This window comes from Lucilia sericata, unplaced genomic scaffold (assembly GCF_015586225.1).
Source record: "Lucilia sericata isolate MDLA Ls3-8-SP2 unplaced genomic scaffold, ASM1558622v1 Contig000185F_arrow, whole genome shotgun sequence".
In the NCBI taxonomy this organism is placed as follows: domain Eukaryota; kingdom Metazoa; phylum Arthropoda; class Insecta; order Diptera; family Calliphoridae; genus Lucilia; species Lucilia sericata.
The window spans coordinates 223,287-244,368 of NW_023994213.1; the positions used below are offsets into that span (position 1 = coordinate 223,287).

Below are 21,082 nucleotides of genomic sequence, written 5' to 3' on the forward strand. Positions count from 1 at the left end.
TTTTTTTTTTAAAGAAAGATTACAGTTTGAAAAGTTTTGCTAGATTTATGAAATAAATTTCCGGCCTTCGCTATGTAATAATAAATTTGGTTTTATAAAACGATTTGTAGAATAGAAGTCTAATAATTGAGTTTGTAAAAAACTCGAAAAAAGATCGAACATCGTAAATTGCGAAAAGGCAATAAGTGGACATTTTGCTTCACCTATCGAACCCCAAACAAGATTTAAACTTTTTAACAGTTTTTGCTGCTCTTAAAAAATAACTTTTTAATTTAACTAATTTATTTAATTTTTAAAATCCTCAGTTAATATGCTTATTGATCCAACCAATATAATGAGATACTTTGGTATAAACACCGGGATAAGGAGCTACGGTACAGGGCTTAATACTCCAGGAAACAATACCCAATTGCACGGAACCCTTGTATAACAAAGGACCTCCAGAATCACCAGAGCATTGACCCTTACCGCCCTCATCAACACCACCGCAAATATGATCCGAGGTAGTAGCACCATTATGTCTAGAGTTGCACTCAGCATCAGAATAAATTTTCAAGTCAACTTCCTGCAAATTGCTTTGGATATAACCACCAGTCTGAAATTATAATAAAACGTTAAAGTTAACAAGTTATTAAGTTATCTAAGGCAAATAAACACTTACAGCATTTAAGCCCCAACCAGCTAAAACACCAGGAGCGCCCTGTTGTGTTTGAGGAATTTCAAAGTAGGGTTCGGGTAAAGTAACAGGAGCTAAAGTTTTGTAATTATAAACAAAAGAACCTTCCAATTCCAATAAAGCAATATCATTGGCATATGATCTAGAGGGAGCATAATCTTCATGGATAACAATACGTTTCACACCAACAACATTATCACCCTTGGCACTTATTTTAGTGGTAGCATATTGAATACTCAATTGACTAGCCGTACGACCACTAACACAATGAGCAGCAGTCAAAATCCAGCGGGGAGCAATAATACTAGAGCCGCAGGAATGAGAACCAGTAGAGCCACGCAAAGACACTATGAAAGGATACTTGGAGACATCGGTAGAGGTGCCATTTACTACACGTCCCTCAGGAAAGCAGCTAACACTGCCCACTAAAGCTATCAAAGCCAATAAAGAAAATTTAAACCACATTTTACGTCTACACCACACTAGAAACTAATAGTACCTCTAATTAAAAATATTATTTATATACAATAACGGGCAAGTAAACTATTGCTGAAATTCAGCAATAGTTCTTATCTCATGGTTAAAATAAAATGTAATCTCTATCAAAAAGATCACCAATCTATCGGCCACTGTTGGACGTGTGTTTAAGAATATCTGTTTTCCTACGATAAGATAATTTATTTTACAATTGGAAATATTGTATAGTAAATTAAAGGCCCGCCATAAAATCGTAGAATTTCTTGAACTGAATTGAATTAAATCAAATCTCTGTTGTACTTTTTTTTGCAGATTAAATGGATTATAAATCAAATATATTGTTATCGTTTAAAGTTTATATGTGCTGAATTTGTTTAATGACCCAGTTGGGAAATTGTACAGTTTTTTACTCAAAACTAATAGAAATATATTCAGAACTTTTGGGTAAATTTACTTAAATCTATTAAAGATTCTAGATCATTTAATTCGGCATATAAAAGATAAACGAATTTCCTTAAAAATAATCTCTAAATCTGATTTTCCATAAATATTTAAAAATCTATTATTTTCAATAAATAACGGATGTTTCTACTTTTATCCAAATCCAAAGTTTCACAAAGAATATTAAATAAAAATGAAATCATTCATTAAATACTATTTTTATTAAAAATACAACAATTATAATTTAATTTGTCTTTGAATATAATTTTTTAAAATTCGATTTTTCACTCTTAACCCAAGAAACGACTTTTCACTTAAAACTTAAATTTTCACTTAAAATTCGACGATTATTTGACTAAAAAAATAAAATTTTATTGAAAATCCAATTTTTCACAAATAAATTCCAATTTTTACTAAAAACTATATTTTTACTAAAAATTAGATTTTTCACTAAAAACTTGATTTTTCTTCAAAAATTCGATTTTTCACTAAAAATTTTATTTTTCTTCAAAAACTTAATATTTTACTAAAAATTCGACTTTTTATTACAAACATCGAAAATTCGATATTTTAGCAAAAATTCGATTTTTCACTAAATATTCGTTCGTTTACTAGGAATATAATGTAAAATATCGAAAATTAAATATTTTGGCAAAAAAGTAAAATTTCGACTTTTCGCCAATCGGTCGATTTTTACTAAGAATAAATATAATGTAAAAAATTTAAAACTTAAAAAAAACAAATAATATTTTCAGTCAAATAAAACAATTAAAATAATAATTTTAATAATATTTAATTTTATTATTAAACCATTAAAACTTAATTCATATGGTTGTAAATCCAATCGATATAATGAGAAACTTTAGTATAAACACCAGGATAAGGTGCTACAGTGCAGGGTTTAACACTCCATGAAACAATACCCAACTGTACGGAGCCATTGAACAACAAAGGACCACCAGAATCGCCATTACATTGACCCTTACCACCCTCATCAACACCTCCACAGATTTGATGGATAGTTGTGGTACCATTATGTCTAGAATTACACTCCTTATCGGAATAAATTTTCAAGTCTACTTCCTGCAAAACACTTTGAATATAACCGCCGGTCTGAAATTAACACAAATAAATTATAAATTAGAATATATGAATCATAAAGAATTAGGATTTCAAGCAAAATTTTGTCTTATTTATAAAAGATCTGGTTCATGATAGTTTCCCTATCACACTTATCTTTAAATCGGACTTAAACCCTTTCTTTATTTAAAATCAAAATAAAAAAGTAACTTACAGCATCTCTACCCCAACCGGCTAAAACACCTGGAGCCCCTTTACTATTCTGGGGAACTTCAAAGAATGAATCGGGCAAACCAACTGGGGCAATTGTCTTGTAATTATACACCACAGAGCGACTCAATTCCAATAAAGCAACATCATTGGCGTACGATTTAGATACATCGTAACCCTCATGCATAACAATACGCTTGACGGCAACAACATTATCACCATAGGTATTAATTCTAGTAGTACCATACTGAACAGTAATATCTTTTTCCGTGCGACCATCCACACAATGGGCAGCTGTCAATATCCAACGTGGCGCAATTATACTGCCGCCACAAGAGTGAGAGCCGGTACTACCACGCAATGACACTATAAAGGGAAATTTAGTCACATCTGAAGCAGTACCGTTTACCACGCGACCATCGGGAAAACATGAAGCACTACCCAGTAAAGCTATTAAAGCTACTAGCGAAAATTTAAAACACATTTTGCCTACACTCTTCGTCAAACTAACAGTTTTTTAAAAACTAATCATCTTTTTATATACAATTGAAATGAATTTTTGCTAAAATTTGTGCAAAATTTCTTATCTTTTATTTCAAAGAAATTACTTTAAATCTTCACAATAATTTTCAATGGAATTTCCTTATTTCACACGATTAGATTAATTTTTTTAAGAGCAGGCATAAATAAGAGGATCATCAAAAAATGAAATCGTTTAAATTACTATATGTATATATCAGTGAAATTGAACTCTGGCGCTTGAATTCAAATAATTTATTACTAAATATTTTTAAAATAAAAATAACACTATTTTATGATTACATGATAAGGCAAATTTTTGAATTGGAAAAATTCTCACATAAAACATTGAGTACTTTAGTACTTTGGAAAATGCGGCCATTTTTATAATACATGCATATAAATTTATACATTTTTAAGGGATCGAGTTCAATTCCTAGTAGTAATGTAATGAACAAAGTTCATATCAATGATCCTAAAACTCCTAAAGATATTTTGTTGGTGGTGCGCTTTCAGAAAATCCAACAACTTCCCATGGTTTACTAGATTAGCAAAATTCTAATTTCATCATAAAATGTTCAAAATATCAATAGAATTCAAACCTGATTATTTGCGAACAAAAATCTTTTAAATCTTAAATTTTAAAGGAGTGTATCGGAAGAAAACTGAAAACATTTTGAATCGCAATTTTTGTATTTAGACTACACAACTATCATATACAACGAAAAAGACGTAACCAACAATTTGTAAACGTTTTGTTTTTTGATCTTACATGATTTCTGTATCGAAACAAATGATAAAGACGTTCTAAAGTGATAAATTCAAAGATGTATTATTTGTGTAAATAAACAAATATATAAATATATATATACACATATTTTGAGTAAATCAAAATGTCGTTTCTTAGAGGTCTCGACATTTTTGTCAAATATTTGATAAGTCTGAACATACATACCTTTAATGTTCCAAAATAGGATATTATTAAGCAGCCCAAAATGAACCGTATAAGCTTTTATAAAGTTCTTCCCCAAATTCGGAATAGAAGATAATTCCTAATAAATATTATAATTCCAATACATTGTATTTCAGAAATTTCAGATTTTGCCCATTTCTGATATAAATTTTTTATTCAAGTATTCCAATTAGAAAATCCTAGAATATAAATGAAAATTTCTAAAATACTATTTAATTAAAAAAGTATTGAAGTACTATTGATGTTTATAAAAAGTGACGAAAAAATTAGTTTGAGATTACAGATTGAGTCCTCTATTGCAATTTGATCCAGACAAATATATTTTTCTTTTAATGATATTTTTTTAAAACTCAAAATATTTCCATCGGTAAATTATAAGTTTGCTTAGTTATAAGGAATCAGCCATAGATTTTAACAGATAGGAAGTTTTTTTATTAAAAAAAAAAAACTTGAACAGGAAAATATATATTTCTGCTATAACTATAAATCGGTTTTAAGAATCAAAAATAAATTACTTCTCAAATGTTTTAAAATAAATATTAAATAGTTTATTAGTAGGTATTTATTATTATTATTTTTTTTTTTTTTTCATTTAATAATCTCAATACATGTGATTGTAAATCCAGTCGATATAATGGGAAACTTTGGTGTAAACGCCAGGGTAAGGAGCCACAGTACAAGGTTTAACACTCCATGAAACAATACCTAATTGTATGGAGCCATTGTGGAACAATGGGCCACCAGAATCGCCAGAGCATTGGCCCTTGCCACCCTCATCAACTCCACCACAAATATGATCGGAGTTAGTAGCACCATTATGTCTAGAACTGCACTCGGCATCAGAATAAATTTTCAAGTTTACTTCTTGCAAATGGCTTTGGATGTAACCACCAGTCTGAAATTAAATAAACAAAATTAATACACTTCATTAAAATTGTATTATTTTCAAATAAAAAACTTACCGCATTTAAGCCCCAACCAGCTAAAACACCAGGAGCACCCTCTTTAGTTTGAGGAACTTCAAAGTATGAATCGGGCAAAGTAACAGGAGCAATTGTCTTGTAATTGAAAACTAAAGAACTCTGCAATTCCAATAAAGCAATATCGTTGGCATATGACTTAGCAGGAGCATAACCTTCGTGCATGATTACACGTTTTACGCTGGCAATATTTGTGCCATTGGCACTAATATTAGTGGTACCATATTGTACGCTCATTTGACTGGCCGTGCGTCCACTGACACAATGAGCTGCCGTCAAAATCCAACGAGGAGCTATAATACTAGCTCCACAGGAATGGGAACCACTGGCGCTACGCAATGACACGACAAAAGGATATTTTGTAATATCGGTAGCAGTGCCATTTACCACTCGACTTTCGGGTAAGCAGTTAACACTGCCAAGCAAAGCTATCAAAGCCACTAGCGTATATTTAAACCACATTCTATCGTTTATTTCCCCACAAGAAACTAACCATATTTAGAAGCAGTCATCATCTTTTATATACAAAAAGAAGTTTATGTTGATTATTTTTTAAATTTTGCAAAAAATTCTTATCTTGTGGCTAAAAAGTGAAACTAATTTTTATCAAAAGATGACCACCATCCATTCTTGAACGTGTGTACTTTTTTAATCGTACAAAATATTTATTACATTTGATATCAAAAGATTTACTACCCCTATAGTTGGTTGGAGATCAAAATTTTTAAAAGAATTAATTCACCATTTATTTTTTCAGGACTTATATATATTAAATTGAAACGTGTTGAAAACTGTGTGGCATTTAAATATCAAAACAATTTAGTTTTAAAAGAAAACCCCCTAGTCGTAGGAATTTAAGTCGTTTTCGACATTCGTAATTCTAATTTAACAGAACTACTCTCGTAATAATTAATAATGAACGCCTCTCGTAATAAGGTCGAATAATATATCTCCAACAGAAATTAATTATTAATATTTGTTAATAATAGTAATTACTATATATTTTTACTGATTTTTATTTTATTTAAATTGCTTCCGTTATATTTTCAAATTTAAAAATCCGTTACAACTTCTGATTTTAATTTTTAAAAATAAGCATTTATTTATTTCCTTTTTTCGCATTTTTTTAGCTTTTGTTATAAACGACTCGGCAACTCTAAACACACTTGTGTTTTGACAGTTTCAGTTAGAAAAAACAACAAACAGCTGATTGATTGAAAATCAGTAAAGAAGATAAAGAAAAAATTACTTTTGGTTTGTTTTGGTTTTTTTGTGTAACTTTTTCAATAAAATTAAAATTGTTTACAAAACAAACAAATTTATATTTTTTAACAACAAAACAAGAAAATAATAACAATAAAAACACATCGATGTAAGCAGGATATGGCACTGCCACGCATAACTGATTTTGAAATATTGGAAAAATTAGGAGTGGGTAGCTATGCGACAGTATACAAGGCAAAACACAAGGTTAGCAATTAATATTATAATCCATATATTTTCAAAGATAATACTTATCTAATATACATGAATTCATATCTATCATTACAATATAGAAAAGTAAAACTTATCATGCTATTAAATTTGTGGAAATGTCTTCGCTGTCCGACAGCTCAAGGGAGAACTTAATAACGGAAATACGCCTACTGCGCTCCTTGAATCACAAATATATTGTTACCCTGGAAGATTTTTTCTGGGATGATAAGAACATTTACATAGTCTTGGAATATTGCAATGCTGGCAGCCTTTCAACTTTTATACGTTCCAAAAAATCACTGCCAGAGGCCACATGCAAATACTTCCTTCGACAATTGGCCGCTGCTGTGCAGTATATGCGAAGCAATGATGTTTGTCATTTCGATTTGAAGCCACAGAACTTGTTACTGACAAAAATCAATTCAAATGTTTTTCTAAAAGTGGCCGATTTTGGTTTTGCCCAACATTTAAAATTGGGCGAAATAAATATGCAATTAAAGGGTTCGCCTCTCTATATGGCACCCGAAATCGTACGCAAACATCAGTATGATGCTCGCGCTGATCTCTGGAGTATTGGTGTGATATTGTATGAGTGTTTGTTTGGAAGAGCTCCCTATAGTTCAAAAACTATTGAGGAACTCTTAATGCGCATAAGGAGTTGCGAGAAGATTAATTTGCCTCCTAATGCTCGTATTAGTAAGGAGTGTGAGGATCTATTAAGTCGTCTGTTGCAACATGATCCAGCCAAACGTATTTCGTTTAATGATTTCTTTAGTCATGCATTTCTAGATCTCAAAACATTTCCATCGGAAAAGGTAAGTTTATTAATAAGTGGGTAATTTATTACAGAATTTTAAAAATCTGCAATTTTATAGTAAATAACGTTATTAAAAAAATTTCTTTGGAAGTTTTTCGTGAAATAATTTTAAATGCTTATTAATGACTATATAAAATTCTTAAATTTCAGACACTTCAAAAAGCCATAGAGTTGGTAACCCAAGCAGTGGAATATGATGAAAAACAAAATTATAAAGAGGCTTATTATCTATACTGCAGTTCTCTGCAATACTTTGTACCACTCATAACAGATGAAGCAGATGCTAACAAACGTATGGCTTTGCGTAATCGAGCACTTACTTACATGAAAAGAGCCGAAGAAATTAAAAATGTTTTAATTGAACAGGAATATAAAGCCTTAGCGCTACGGCAAAGTAAGGAACACCAGAAACAGGAGCCTACAACATCAACGAATATAATTGCTGAAGTTTTGGAACCAGAAACCCGCTATAAACAACTATGTAACCAGCCAAAAAAATACAATAAATTTTTAAGCTCAATATTATTAGCTAAACTTTTATATACTTGCAGTTGCATTATCACATTCCAGTCCTTCATTGAAAACGGCTTTGGAAATTGGGCGCCAGGGAGAATTATATTTATATGAACGTAAATTTGAGTCCGCTTTAGAGTCTTTCACCTCAGCCTTGGGTATATTGGTGCCGTTTCTTAATAAAGAACCCAAAGGCGAAAGAAGAACTTTATTAATACAACAGGTTTTGTTTATAGTTTTAATTTACAAATTCAATTTAGTTATCGTATACTGCATTTTAATTCCTTATTTTAGCTTGATTTTTGGATGAAAGAGGCAGAAAGCATTAAAAGTCTTTTGAACGCCAAAGATATACAAGATGATGACCAAAAACTTAGCCATTCGGTACGCAGTTGCAGTATACAGTAGTTTGATTAAATATACTATATATTAGTACATGTACACGTGTCTGTTTGCTGTAGATTTAGCAACTAGAGTTCAACTTTCTTAATTTATATTTTCTAAATCTATCTTACAGTAGCTCTCTTTTTAATTTATTTTTAACAATATACAACATTTTTATAGCTTTTTACACAACGTACACAATTTGTATTTATAATGATAAAACCTATACTTTCAATATTTGTGTATTAGCTAATTTTATATATATACTTTTGTATTCTATTTAAATTGTCTGTTATTGTTTTATGTAACAACAAACAGTAGCTAATATGTGACTAGGAAAAACGTATGTCCTTATATTTATGCTATTTTGTTGATTTTAAATTATATTTTTTTATATTTATGTTCCTTAGCATTGGCATTATCACACAAATCATTTCGTGAGTATATCATTGTTTTTATATAAGTTTATAATTTTTTTAAGTTTCTTATATTTTACACTGTTGAGAAAAATCTTCTTATATGTAATATTTAAGAAATAAATTCTAAAATTTATCTATTTATTGTTATATATAAAAAATAAACCAACATATTTAAATAAAACCAGAAAAATTAGTTCTTATTTCTAAAAAAAATTATTAGTTAACTAATACATAATAATTATTAAGTATTTAAAACTTTAAATTTATTTCAAAAATTAACCTCTATGAATTTAATTTTTAACTTAACGAGTTGGACTCGTATCATTCAGCTTTTATATATGTCATAAAATTGGGCTAAAAACAACAATTTGTGTTTGTAGCAAACACGAGATCAGAGACCCGCGGCAATTCGGCTTTAAGCCGACTAAATCTAGCCGCCGAACAAAATGTCAAAACCGCCGCCGACGAAAATTTTTTTGCTTAATACGGCTTAAAAATTTTGCCATATTTTGTATAATTTACAGAACACTTTCGCTAAACTTATGGAATTTTACAATATAAAATTAATTTGTTTTCATTTAGGCATGTTTTCTTTTATCAATAATAAACCGCTCATTGAAATTTGGCCGGTGTAAAACTTTGCTCAACGTTCGATTTATATGCTTCGCCTCAGATATTTTCGTGTTTACGCGCCTAATTCGAGTTGCTGCTTTTACTTCAAACTAGGATTCTATAAATCGACCATCGAATAATCGAACAATCGACTTTTTGTCGAAAAAAGTCGAAGTCGACTATTTTGTTCCAAAAGTCGAAGTCGACTATTTTGTTCCAAATCGTCTATGAAAGTCGAAAAATCGACTGTAAAAAGTCGGAAAAAGTCAAATATAGTCGAAAATTATTAAAAAATGGAAAAAGTCAAGTCAAGATCTCTAAAATAGTCGGAAAAAAAACTCGGAAAAAGTAAAAAAAAAATCGAAAGTCGAAAATAGTCAAAAAGTCCAAAAAAATCGAAAAGTCGGAAAAAGTCGAAAAGTCGACTATTTATAAAATACTTAAAGTCGAAAAGTCGACTTTTAATTAAATGAAAAAAGTCGAAATGTCGAAAAATCGACTTTTTATAAAATGCAAAAAGTCGACTTTTAACTGATTGCAAAATGTCGACTTTTCGTTTCAACTATAGAACCCTAATTACAAAAGTCTCTCGGATTCCGTTTTTATTTAAAATCTTTGACCTGTTTCAGGCTATGCCTTTTGAGTCAAGGACTCCAAGAAGAAAAAAGTGTTGCAAAACAGGCACGAAACGTAAATTGAAGGGTTTTTTCGACATTGCTTTTGTCACACATTCGTAATTTTGATAGTTGCTTTATTTCTATTCTGCTCTCACAGCATAAAGATCGTGTGCGATTACTATCATACATGTTAAGTGTTGCCACCTCCAATAATTATTTTTTTTATTTTAATTTATTCGAAAGTAATTGATTTTTTTCAAACTAATGGTAAAAAAATTATGTAATTTAAGTTTTTTATAAATTTAGAAAATATCTACTTAAAAATAAACACAATATTTAGTTTAACAAATATTTAAAAAATAAAGATATTAACTCGTTTAAAACATATTTAAAACAATAAATTAAGAATTATAAAAATGGCAGCTCTTACACTCATTAGCAGGCATGCCTTAAAAGTCACATGTAAATATTCAAGATTTTACGAAGGGCATTTAAAAGAAAATAGAAAAAAAGGCATGCCTGAAAAGTCACATCTAAAACAGGACTTTGAAAATTTTAAAATTAAGCGTATTTGAGAACTTAGCAGGCTTACAGTCGGTTTTAAGCCGCCGGCGATATTTTTAGTGTCAGCCGTCGTTAATATTTGTCGGCGCAGGGCTCTGATTTTCGCTTTGAGCGAATAATTTCGCAGTTAAATTCTTTGAATTAAGATTTTGTACGGCATTTTTAACCAGCAAATCCCGCAAAATAGTTGAGAAATTATTGTGACAAAATTATTTAACGATAGCAGTGCAGACAAATATTTAGTTATAAATTTAAAATCTCCCTATTTATAGAGAGATTTTTCACCCAAATATCAAAAAGAAAAAAGCTTGAACAAAATTGTGAAATACCAACAACAAAGAAGAATTTTTAGTTGAAACAACTTAACACACGGGGAGGGGAAATCACGCTGTCAATTTCCTCGCATATTTTACATTAGTTTTTGGCAAAAATATTAAAGAAAATTAGTGTGAAATAACAAATAAACAATAATAATGTTTGGAGGCACTAAACCGACTTTTGGCTCGGCCACTACTGGCACCGGTTTTGGTGGTTTTAATAATACCGCCACTTCCTCACCGTTCGGTCAGTCTGCGTTTGGCAAACCAGCTACAAGTGCGTTTGGTGCTGCTCCGGCATTTGGAGCACAACAGACTACTCCTTCGTTGTTTGGTTCCAATACAGCTCAACCTCAGACAACGGGTTTATTTGGAGGTGCCAGCACATCTACGGCATTCGGAAGTACCACGACAACACAACCTGCATTCGGCAGTAAGTTTCATTAACTGTTGCAATAAGGAATCAAACAATTTCGCATTATTTCATATTATTTTTAATTTGTGTTTTAGATTTTTCACAACCACAACAGAATACTTCGATTTTTGGAGCAGCCCAACCTCAAGCTAATACATCATCATTGTTTGGACAGCCAGCCGCTACTTCGGCCTTTGGGTCCGCTGTTAAACCGGCTGGATTGGGTACTTTTGGACAAACTGCAGCACAGCCTTCGACTTCTTTGTTTGGGCAACCTGCAGCTTCGACTAGTACCAGTGGTTTTGGAACTTTTGGCCAAGCTGCACCAACCACAACAAGCGTTTTTGGAAGTTCAGCTTCGTCAGCATTTGGTCAGCCCGCAAATGCCGCCACGGCAGCAAATCCTGGCACATCAATTGCCAAATACCAACCAACTATTGGAACTGATACCCTTATGAAGGGCGGTCAACCGAATAGTGTAAACACCAAACAACATTGTATTACAGCCATGAAGGAATATGAAGGCAAGTCCTTGGAAGAGTTACGAATGGAAGATTATTTGGCGAATCGGAAAGGTCCACAGGCCGGAGCCGCAGGTGGTTTTGGAGGTTTTGGTGCTACCACACAACCTGCTACCGGAACTGGCCTCTTTGGAGCAACAGCCCAGCCTAGCACTGGTTTATTTGGTCAGCCTGCAGCAGGAGCAACTGAGAACAAAGGATTATTTGGCTCAACCAACACTGCTTTTGGTCAACCCGCCACTGGTGGTTTTGGTGCAGCAGCCTCACAGCCTTTTGGAGCCAAACCATTTGGCGCAACAACTACTACTGGTTTTGGAGCAGCAGCAACTGATAATTCCAATCCTTTTGGAGCTAAACCCGCTTTTGGACAAACCGCAGCACCGTCTTTATTTGGTCAAACACCAGCTACAAGTGCTGCCCCTGCTTTTGGTCAAACGAATACTGGTTTTGGAACCGGCTTTGGTACTACTGCTGGTCAACAGCAGCAACAGCAACCATCATTATTTGGACAACCAGCAGCCGATGCAAATAAGCCAGCCTTTGGTTTAGGTCAGACTTCTACTGGTAATACTGGATTTGGTGGTTTTGGCACTACAGCCACTAGCACTGCTACTGGTGGACTGTTTGGAGCCAAACCGGCTACCGGGTTTGGTGCTGCCCCCGCATTTGGTGCCACCTCTCAAGCCAACACAGGATTCGGCAATTTCTCCTTAAATAATACCAACGCCGGCGCTGGAGGCCTTTTCAATTCAACACTGAACAAACCCGCCACATCAGGCTTTGGCGCATTTGGCACAAATACATCGACAGCTGCTCCATTAAATTTCAATGCAGGAACTGGTCAAACTTCGCTATTTGGTAATACAGCTGCCAAACCAGGAGGTATGTTTGGCACATCACTAGGTACAGCAACAAACACAACTGGCGGAGGACTGTTTGGTCAGACAGGACAGTCACCATTTGGTGGTCTAGGTAACCAAATGAAAGGGTTCGGCCAAACTACTAACGATGGTGGTCTTGGCACCTTAGGCGGTTTGCCCGGAACTCCTCAACAACAACAACAAGTGCCTATACATCAACAAATTCTATCAAAAGTGACTTCGCCCTACGGAGACAATCCAATTTTCAAGGATCTTAAACGCAGTGAAGAAAATGATCCCACCAGAGCTACAAATCCGGCCGCTCAAAAGGCAATCATGGAAAATACCAGTACTAGTGGGCAACAGTTCAAAATTTCAACTAATTCCTCCCCAAGTATAATAAAAGTTAAACCGATTGGTTCGGCTCTAACTAAGAAATCCCTTTTCGAGGGGCTTGAAGAATTTGATGCCAGCGTGGAGAGCTTTAGCCTAAAGCCGAATGCCAAACGTTTGATACTGAAACCTAAAAACAACAATACAATGGGCGGTGTTGGCTCAGGCCAGCAAACTCCCGGTTCCGGTTCAAATGCAAACACACCACAAAGACAAATTACGCCTTTAACTTCGACCGGTTCTAATAACAACCAACAAGATATACGCAATGAATCATTTTCCGGACAAATACCAACAGAGCCTTCAACAAAACAATCTCCTGGAGCTGGTGGCAATGTGGTTTCTTCAAATGCTCCACCAAGCTCGGTTTTGGACGCCAGTCGTCGTGAGTCATGGTTGCATCCAAACAATTTGGAAAAAGTTAGGCAACATAATATAAATGCAGGGCTTGAACCAGGTAGTTCTCATAACAATACATTGACAGAACTAGTACCCCGCAAGCCTTTGGACACCTACCGTAATGCACCTAACAGCGGACGTTTATCGGTATCTACAGTACCAGAAAACCCCTTTGAAGATCAGAGCATAATTTCTTCAAGACGCGATACTAGTGCCGCTGTAAACGAGAGCATTGCTTCTTCTAATCGATCTTATGCCGCCGACGATAAATCGATACTGATTGAAGACGCCCAAGCCGAATATGAAGAACATCCCACTGGCATTACATTGAAGAGAATGGGTTACTACACCATTCCTTCTCTAGACGATTTAAAATCATTTTTGGCCGAAGACGGTTCTTGTGTTGTGCCCAACTTTACGGTGGGTCGCGAAGGTTACGGCAATGTATACTTTGGCAAAGAAATGGATGTCGCCGGATTGAATTTGGATGAAATTGTTCATTTTCGCAATAAGGAAATCATCATCTATCCGGATGATGATAATAAACCACCGGTTGGTCATGGCTTGAATCGTGAAGCTCAAGTGACCTTGGATCAAGTATGGCCTTTGGACAAAAGTAAACATGAACCTATTAAGGATGCTCAGCGTCTAATGGAAATGGATTGGGAGGGCAAACTGCGTCGAGTCTGCGATAAAAACGAAACCCGTTTCATTGAATATCGTCCTGAAACAGGTAGTTGGGTATTTCGGGTGAAACATTTCTCCAAATATGGTTTAAATGACAGCGACGAGGAAGAAGATATACCTACTGATCCAAAAAAGGCCAAAATGGGAGCCGCTGCTGTTGATGCAGCAAAACAACAAGCTTTGGCACAAGCAGCTGCAGCAGCTGGTGCTATTAATGCACATGATAAAATGACTTTGGCTGCTTTGAAAAATGCGCAAAAAGTAAGTGGCCTAAATCATTTTATTTAGTTATATAATGCTTTTAATGTAATAATAAACATATATTAACATTAATACAACACTATTGTAATTCATTACAAAGAAAATTTAAATAAAAATGGAAATATTAAAAAAACTGTTGCGTTAACTTAAATTTTTTTTGCAGATATCTGAAGATGCTGCCCGGGCTTTGGATCCCAAGTCTTTGACAGCTGCTGGCTTCTATCCCATGGATGAATCTGCTGAGTTCATGTTAATGGACAAGACACGTATGACTCCACTTTGGAACATTTTATTATGTTTTTTTTTATTTATTTCAATGTGTTTTATTTGTAGAGTTCTTTCAAAACAATGGCAACAATGACTTTTCCATGTTCGACCATCCCCAGCAAGTATTCAAACAGGGCTTGACTAGTCCAACGGCTACTCTGGCCAAGGACATGGGTACTGATGCTCATAAGTTGCAATTGATGAAGGCTTCGTTTTTTATAGATGATGATCTGGATAATAAATCAGGTATATATACGTTTTTCTTTTTCAAACTAGCATTTTACATGTCTCTGTTGTCTTATTTAGAAGCTTCAGAATTTGGTCATCATGATTTCAATCGCAACAAACCAGGTGGCTTGTTTGGCAAACGTTTGCAGGAAATGTATGGCTCTGCTAATTCTTTGTGGAAAGATGGAAATTCCGTGGGCATGGGTGGTTTGGGTGGCAACTTATCTGAAACCTCAAGTCAGGTTGATTTTAATGCTTCACCTCCTTTGCCCGCTTCGTCTGCTGATTCTGGTTCAGTGATGAGTGTTTTGAAAAGTCAACAAGAACAGGTAAATCTCACAATAGTACATTTTTGAAATTCTGTGAAGTTACTACAAATTCATCTGTTTATAGCAAATGGAGAAGTACCAATCCGATCACAAATTACCCCCTCTTATAGTAAAACCCAAAGTGGCCTCAGTCAAAAGTTTGGGATCAATAGTGCCTCTCGTCAAATCAGTGGCATTTCCATTACGTTTAAAATGGCCAGCCGATTTGGGTTTATACAATTGTCGTCGTTTTAAAATGGGCTTTGGACCACAGCATACACTGATTGTTCCCTCAACTAGAAACAATTTGAATCGAGAAATTAAATGTAAGTGAATAAATGAAAGACAAATTTCACAAAATTTTTAATATTATAATTAACAGCTAAAAATCTGCTTGACATTGCTCCTGCTATTTTCAAAAGTCGTGGTGCAAACGATTATTCGCCCACCATATTGCAACATTTAAAAATTTCCGCCACCCAGTCGTATGATAACTTCGAAGAAAGTATAGTTGATCATTTGCAAATACAATTGCGGAATTCACAGCAACAAGATGTAGAAGGCAGTGAGTGTCCATATATAAAATCAGATGGTGGCACTGAACTTATTGTAAAGCACTTAGACGAAGCCATAAAATTGATTAACCTTGGTCCCTTAGAGGAATATGCAGTGTCTGTTTGGTCTCTCTGTTTGGCCTTGTGGGGTGATCATGAGGAGTTGGAGGGTCGTGAAGCAACCTCACATTTTGTCGTCATGTGTCGTCGTAATTTATTGTCGGAATGGTTGGAAAACACTCTTACCGATAAGGATTTGTTGACAAAAACCGTATCCAAACATACATATTTGGAACATCTAGTCGATTTGATAATGTGTCATAAGGTAACGGAGGCCTGTGAATTGGCCTTTAATTATGATGATGTCAATTTGTCCCTATTGATGTCGCAAATGTCATCTGGTCCTGTTGTAAGGCAACTAATGGAAGATCAATTGGCTGCCTGGAATGCCGATAAGGCGGACCAGTTTATACAAGTAGAACGTTTAAAATTATTCATGTTGGTTGCTGGTATTTCTCTAATGGCTTCTAGTCATGGCGTAATCAATTGCCTAGAGGGTATAGAATGGATTAAAGTATTGGCGGTAAGTTAATAAGCTGATTTCTGTTTAGGTTTACCATTTAATTATCTATATAATATTTCATTTAGCTGCAATTGTGGTATTTATCTTCCCCTACCTCTTCTATAACGGATGCCTTATTGGCTTATGAGAAATCCTTCAAGTCTGAGGAATTTTATTCTCTACCTCCCACGCCAGTTTACATGGAAAATGTTTCTCATTACAACGATAAAGACACTATTTATGATTTACGTTTTCATTTATTGCAACTATTTTCAAAACGTAGTCATCCCTTGGAAAGTCTGCTCAATCCAGCCACTCACACTGCAGATCCCATGGATTATCGTTTAAGGTATGGTAATTCTTTACTCACTAAGAAATTTTATTTTATATGGACTTTCTTCTGGTAGTTGGTTACTTTTGCAAACTTTAGAAGCCTTGGGCTATCGTCATTGTTCTGAATTAAGCGAGTCTCAACTGCATGTGGGTTTTGCTGCTCAACTGGAAAACAATGACCTGTGGGAATGGGCAATATTTGTTTTATTGCACATCAAAGATAAAAATCAACGTGAATTGGCCGTACAAAATGTTCTCTATCGTTATGTGTCTGTTTCAAAAGATGTGGCTTTAAATGAAAAAGAAAAATTTGTTATCAATAATTTGGGCGTGCCAGAGAAATGGATTGATTATGCCAAGGCAGTAAGGGCTGGCTCCATACACAATTATCATTTACAAGCAAAATATCTGCTCAAGGCCAAACAATGGTCTTTGGCTCACGAGATAATATTTCAGCATATTGCCCCAGATGCTGTCACCAATGGTAAATTAGATTTAAAGATCTCCTCGGCCTATTGCAACTAATTTCTTTATTTTTTCAGATAATTTGGAATACTTACATCATTTATTAACACAATTTGAAAATCCGGATCTAAATAAGAGTATTAAGGTGCCCAACTGGTCCAATCAAGGACAAATATTCTTGGATTTCATAGACATTAATGAAAAGGTATATAAATGCGTAGAAACATTTAAAATATTGTCTTTAATTGGCAATTATATTTTCAGTTCAAGGGCCTGAAATCCCTCAAAACCGAAGCTGATATCGAGGCACGATGGGAGAACTTGAAGCCTCAATTGGCTGATCTATGCTCGCGTATTAATCTTTTACCCTGCCCCACACCCAAACATCGTTTGTGCCAGAGTGAAATTGCCCAAAATTTAGCGTGTTTAGTTCGGGGTGTTTTACTTGTTTGTCCCATTCTCAATCCTTGTCTTATAATAAAAATTGCTTTGGAACGTCTGCCCCTACCGCAAGAATTTGCTCAACAGGAATTACGAGCATTGCTCGATACATTGGTGGGTGATTTGTCGAAAACACAATTAAGCAATACAGAACTTATCACTGTTAAATAATGTTCAAGATTTAAAAAAAAAAAAAAACTATTTTGTTACGGGAATTAAAAAATTAGTAGTGTATTTTTAAGCCTATTTTTGTTCTATAAACTTTATGTTTCAGGAAATAAAATTATTCTCCACTTCTACTCCTTTCTATCTCTATTGTTTTTGTTGTACTTTAAATAACATTTCAATACTTTTAACTAATTTCTTTATAAATAACACTCTATCATTAATTAATATAATCTAATTTTAACCCACTTTTCTAATTATAATGGCAACAATTCTTTTTTTTTCACTTTAATTTTTAGTAAAAAATACAACATACATTTAAATTAAACACACTGTTAAAAAAAATAAACAAATATCAATAAAAAGAAAAGAAACTTTATTTTAGTTAATAATAAAAGATTTATAATAAACTTTTTTTGGTGCAAAATTTAAATTATGATTAGTAATGGTAATGTTGTATAAATAGGAACTCTGTTTCAGGATTTTTAAGTTAAAACAGAAACCAATTTAGCTGGCTGAATTTGGAGCACTTTAAGGGGATTATTTCATAATCTAGCAAATCAGAGATATAGAAATGACATTCAATTACTGAATGTTAAATCCAATATTTTTGTGAAATCCATAAATTCTGAATTTAAAAAATAAATAAGTAATAAAACTTACAATTCAGCTAACTGAATTTTGATAAAAAAAATAATGTTTAAATTCAGTTATAGCCAGCTGAATCATAATTCGTTGCTGAATTAAAAACTATTTTAATAATGAAAAAAATTGTTTTATTTTCTTTTATTGACTGATATGTTAAATATTTTCAATAATATTTGAGATAAAAAATGTTTTAAATAAATTTTTAAAATCCTTATTTGTATTCGTTTAATTAGCAAATACATATTACATATAATTATGTATTATATAAAAAATGGACGGTACAATTTTCAGCTTACATACTAAAAAATATATATAAATCTATTAAATGTAAAAATGTACTTAAAAACAATTTGTAAGCTTTATAATCAATCAACTACTACTGTGTAAAGAACAAATAATGATGTCTTTTTTTTTCAATTAAGGCACTTCTAAATACATACATATAAATAAATGTGTTAACATTTTTAAACAAAATTATATATCGATGGAATGTTTTCTACTTTAAGGCATTAAAAAGATATTGATAAAGTAAACATTAAAAATATGGGACGGTTTCGATAGTAATACATATAAAAAAGTAATTGCAGAGAGATTCTTAAAAAATGCCAATATTTGTGCATTACAGTAAACTCAACCAACTGGCATAGTAGAAACAGTACTATGTGGTGTAGTGGGACGTGAACCGGCTAAGGAATTGGCAGTGGAGGCATGTAAAGAAGCCATAGTACCCATCTACAATACAATGAAGTATATAATTAATAAAAGTACTAAGATGAAATTATTCTTACTTACTCTTAAGTGAGCCAAATCTTCTAATTTCGTTAGATCTACTAACTCCAGGAATAATGAATAAACCACACACCAACCTAAGATGCAAATCAAAACAAAAACGGACCATAAAAATACCATGACAGCATTGTAGGCAAAATACAAATCATTGACAATGGCAAAGAATAGTAGAGACAAAAAGCGCCATACAGTAAATATGGCAAAGGTCCAAAGCCAGGGTAAAATTTTACGTTCATATTCCTGTTAATAAAAAAGAAAAAAGAGAAATAATAATTAAATATTTTTTAATATAAAGTAATATGTTGGAGATATTTGATAGCCAATTTAAAGTTTAAGTATTCAGAAAACAGGTGTTTTTGTGGATGATAATGAACTGAAAAACAAATGTTACCGGTATTAAAACAAAACGATTTTGTTTTCCATGTTTATGATGCTTGTGAAAAATTAAAAGTGAAATGTTATAATAAAAAAGAAATTAAATAAATTCTTGGAGATTAATGTGTAATAAGATTTAAAATGGGATTATCCTTTCGAAACGAATTACAAAATAATCCCAGCTAACTAATATGCGAAAAAGATATGTAATATATTATCCACGTTGAAGAATTCAAAGTAAATTAATGATTTTATAAAAACATACCTTTCTTAAAGCTACTACTAGCAGTATACTGGTAAATAATATTATAACACCCAATACTAATGAAAATAAAGCAAATACCATCAACATGTTGCGTACTGAAATTATAAATTGAAATTAATCAAATATAAATTTTAATTAATAATAATTAAAAACAAACTATAACTCACCATGTTTGTTGCCAACATACACAAATTCATATGATATAATATAATAACCATAATGTGTTGAACCAGGCGCAGCCATGGCCAAACAATATATATCAAAGATGGCAGTGCCAATGGTGAATAAAGCCAAAAACTAAAAATGACACCAAATAATTTATAAATTTAAATTTTTAGGAGTAACAATACTTACTATGGCAAATAAACCAATCATCATGGCATTTTTTTGTATATCAATATATTGATTGTTCTTTAGAATGGGTCTTTGGTACCAAGGTATACGCACCGAACGTGTGGAACGTGATTTGACGGTATGAAGATTTGTAGAAGATCTTAAAAGCAAGAAAATAATTAATTAACTAGATACCTACATATATGTTTTTAAGATCTTTTAACAAAACTTACCTTCCCGTGGTATGGGAATACACAGAGGGATTTGATCGATAGGTCGAGGGAGTCTTACGCCCATAATTCATGTCGATGCCGTTTTTTTAAAATTGCTAGTAAATTTGAGCTTTTGTTTTAAGTAAAACAATAAAAGTAAACTGCAATTATAGAAAATTCAACTATTTAATTATTAAAATTGCTTTATATTAGGTAAAATTATTAAAAAACAAAACAGGGCGTTACCCCTGGCAGCACCCATGTGTTAGTAATGTTTTCGTATTAAATTCTTTAACTTGCAACACAACGTTTTTTTATAGAAACGTTTATTCACTTTTTAAATATACTTTTAGTTCAAAATTCTTAAATTTTATTATTAAATTTAGTTTTAATTACCAAAAAATAAATAAAAGAGTTTTGTTGTAAATGAAAACATATATTGGAATGTTTTCTTTTAATTATGACAAGTGTCAAAACCAAAGTTGCCAACTTTTTCAAACATTTCCCATCAAATCAAAACACTGGG

The 21,082-nt window shown here is 32.8% G+C and overlaps 6 protein-coding genes across 10 annotated transcripts; 2 read left to right on the forward strand and 4 right to left on the reverse strand.

Annotated features, from left to right (window-relative positions):
• Positions 1-249: 249 nt before the first annotated feature.
• Positions 250-1,164, reverse strand: LOC119601674 (mite allergen Der p 3-like). The gene is made up of 2 exons (XM_037952793.1): positions 662-1,164; positions 250-595 (listed from the first exon to the last, which is right to left on the reverse strand). The coding sequence occupies exons 1-2, from the start codon at positions 1,139-1,141 to the stop codon at positions 302-304; spliced, it is 774 nt and encodes a 257-aa protein (XP_037808721.1). The 5' UTR covers positions 1,142-1,164; the 3' UTR covers positions 250-301.
• Positions 1,165-2,368: 1,204 nt separating this feature from the next.
• LOC119601675 (trypsin II-P29-like) lies at positions 2,369-3,416 on the reverse strand. Its single transcript, XM_037952794.1, has 2 exons — positions 2,889-3,416; positions 2,369-2,707 (listed from the first exon to the last, which is right to left on the reverse strand). Exons 1-2 carry the CDS (start codon positions 3,366-3,368, stop codon positions 2,414-2,416), a joined length of 774 nt encoding a protein of 257 aa, XP_037808722.1. The 5' UTR covers positions 3,369-3,416; the 3' UTR covers positions 2,369-2,413.
• Positions 3,417-4,920: 1,504 nt separating this feature from the next.
• LOC119601673 (trypsin beta-like) lies at positions 4,921-5,858 on the reverse strand. Its single transcript, XM_037952792.1, has 2 exons — positions 5,339-5,858; positions 4,921-5,271 (listed from the first exon to the last, which is right to left on the reverse strand). Exons 1-2 carry the CDS (start codon positions 5,816-5,818, stop codon positions 4,978-4,980), a joined length of 774 nt encoding a protein of 257 aa, XP_037808720.1. The 5' UTR covers positions 5,819-5,858; the 3' UTR covers positions 4,921-4,977.
• A 690-nt stretch (positions 5,859-6,548) lies between these two features.
• On the forward strand, positions 6,549-9,141 carry LOC119601670 (serine/threonine-protein kinase ULK3). Of its 2 annotated transcripts, XM_037952774.1 has the most exons (6): positions 6,549-6,826; positions 6,913-7,647; positions 7,800-8,130; positions 8,201-8,385; positions 8,457-8,546; positions 8,957-9,141. In XM_037952774.1, the coding sequence occupies exons 1-6, from the start codon at positions 6,740-6,742 to the stop codon at positions 9,083-9,085; spliced, it is 1,557 nt and encodes a 518-aa protein (XP_037808702.1). In that variant the 5' UTR covers positions 6,549-6,739; the 3' UTR covers positions 9,086-9,141. The 2 variants fall into 2 exon arrangements, with proteins under 2 accessions (XP_037808702.1, XP_037808703.1); XM_037952775.1 differs by having other exon boundaries at positions 8,457-9,137.
• Positions 9,142-10,834: 1,693 nt separating this feature from the next.
• Positions 10,835-18,336, forward strand: LOC119601669 (nuclear pore complex protein Nup98-Nup96). 2 transcript variants are annotated; one of them, XM_037952773.1, is made up of 11 exons: positions 10,835-11,508; positions 11,586-14,611; positions 14,775-14,877; positions 14,945-15,124; positions 15,188-15,435; positions 15,500-15,740; positions 15,797-16,551; positions 16,617-16,879; positions 16,938-17,347; positions 17,406-17,533; positions 17,593-18,336. In XM_037952773.1, the coding sequence occupies exons 1-11, from the start codon at positions 11,232-11,234 to the stop codon at positions 17,938-17,940; spliced, it is 5,979 nt and encodes a 1,992-aa protein (XP_037808701.1). In that variant the 5' UTR covers positions 10,835-11,231; the 3' UTR covers positions 17,941-18,336. The 2 variants fall into 2 exon arrangements, with proteins under 2 accessions (XP_037808701.1, XP_037808700.1); XM_037952772.1 differs by having other exon boundaries at positions 10,837-11,508; positions 15,185-15,435; positions 17,593-18,319.
• A 362-nt stretch (positions 18,337-18,698) lies between these two features.
• LOC119601676 lies at positions 18,699-21,043 on the reverse strand. Of its 3 annotated transcripts, none has more exons than XM_037952797.1 (7): positions 20,953-21,001; positions 20,578-20,738; positions 20,366-20,504; positions 20,179-20,308; positions 20,012-20,106; positions 19,375-19,611; positions 18,699-19,314 (listed from the first exon to the last, which is right to left on the reverse strand). In XM_037952797.1, exons 2-7 carry the CDS (start codon positions 20,646-20,648, stop codon positions 19,213-19,215), a joined length of 774 nt encoding a protein of 257 aa, XP_037808725.1. In that variant the 5' UTR covers positions 20,649-20,738; positions 20,953-21,001; the 3' UTR covers positions 18,699-19,212. The 3 variants fall into 3 exon arrangements, with proteins under 3 accessions (XP_037808725.1, XP_037808724.1, XP_037808723.1); XM_037952796.1 differs by having other exon boundaries at positions 20,578-20,717; positions 20,803-20,969; XM_037952795.1 differs by having other exon boundaries at positions 18,700-19,314; positions 20,578-20,717; positions 20,953-21,043.
• Positions 21,044-21,082: the final 39 nt, after the last annotated feature.

Bases quoted from the DNA above. Each gene is read 5' to 3' on its own strand.
- LOC119601669 (XM_037952772.1), top strand. From the start codon at position 11,232: ATGTTTGGAGGCACTAAACCGACTTTTGGCTCGGCCACTACTGGCACC. The intron at 15,436-15,499 runs GTAAATCTCACA...ATCTGTTTATAG, and splicing joins TGAAAAGTCAACAAGAACAG to CAAATGGAGAAGTACCAATC. The intron at 17,348-17,405 runs GTAAATTAGATT...TTATTTTTTCAG, and splicing joins CCCAGATGCTGTCACCAATG to ATAATTTGGAATACTTACAT.
- LOC119601670 (XM_037952774.1), top strand. From the start codon at position 6,740: ATGGCACTGCCACGCATAACTGATTTTGAAATATTGGAAAAATTAGGA. The intron at 6,827-6,912 runs GTTAGCAATTAA...ATTACAATATAG, and splicing joins TATACAAGGCAAAACACAAG to AAAAGTAAAACTTATCATGC. The intron at 8,547-8,956 runs GTACGCAGTTGC...TATGTTCCTTAG, and splicing joins ACCAAAAACTTAGCCATTCG to CATTGGCATTATCACACAAA.
- LOC119601673 (XM_037952792.1), bottom strand. From the start codon at position 5,818: ATGTGGTTTAAATATACGCTAGTGGCTTTGATAGCTTTGCTTGGCAGT. The intron at 5,272-5,338 runs GTAAGTTTTTTA...ATTTAATTTCAG, and splicing joins CTGGTTGGGGCTTAAATGCG to ACTGGTGGTTACATCCAAAG.
- LOC119601676 (XM_037952797.1), bottom strand. From the start codon at position 20,648: ATGAATTATGGGCGTAAGACTCCCTCGACCTATCGATCAAATCCCTCT. The intron at 20,309-20,365 runs GTAAGTATTGTT...TGTCATTTTTAG, and splicing joins TGATTGGTTTATTTGCCATA to TTTTTGGCTTTATTCACCAT. The intron at 19,612-20,011 runs GTATGTTTTTAT...TTTTATTAACAG, and splicing joins TAGTAGTAGCTTTAAGAAAG to GAATATGAACGTAAAATTTT.
- LOC119601675 (XM_037952794.1), bottom strand. From the start codon at position 3,368: ATGTGTTTTAAATTTTCGCTAGTAGCTTTAATAGCTTTACTGGGTAGT. The intron at 2,708-2,888 runs GTAAGTTACTTT...TGTTAATTTCAG, and splicing joins CCGGTTGGGGTAGAGATGCT to ACCGGCGGTTATATTCAAAG.
- LOC119601674 (XM_037952793.1), bottom strand. From the start codon at position 1,141: ATGTGGTTTAAATTTTCTTTATTGGCTTTGATAGCTTTAGTGGGCAGT. The intron at 596-661 runs GTAAGTGTTTAT...TTATAATTTCAG, and splicing joins CTGGTTGGGGCTTAAATGCT to ACTGGTGGTTATATCCAAAG.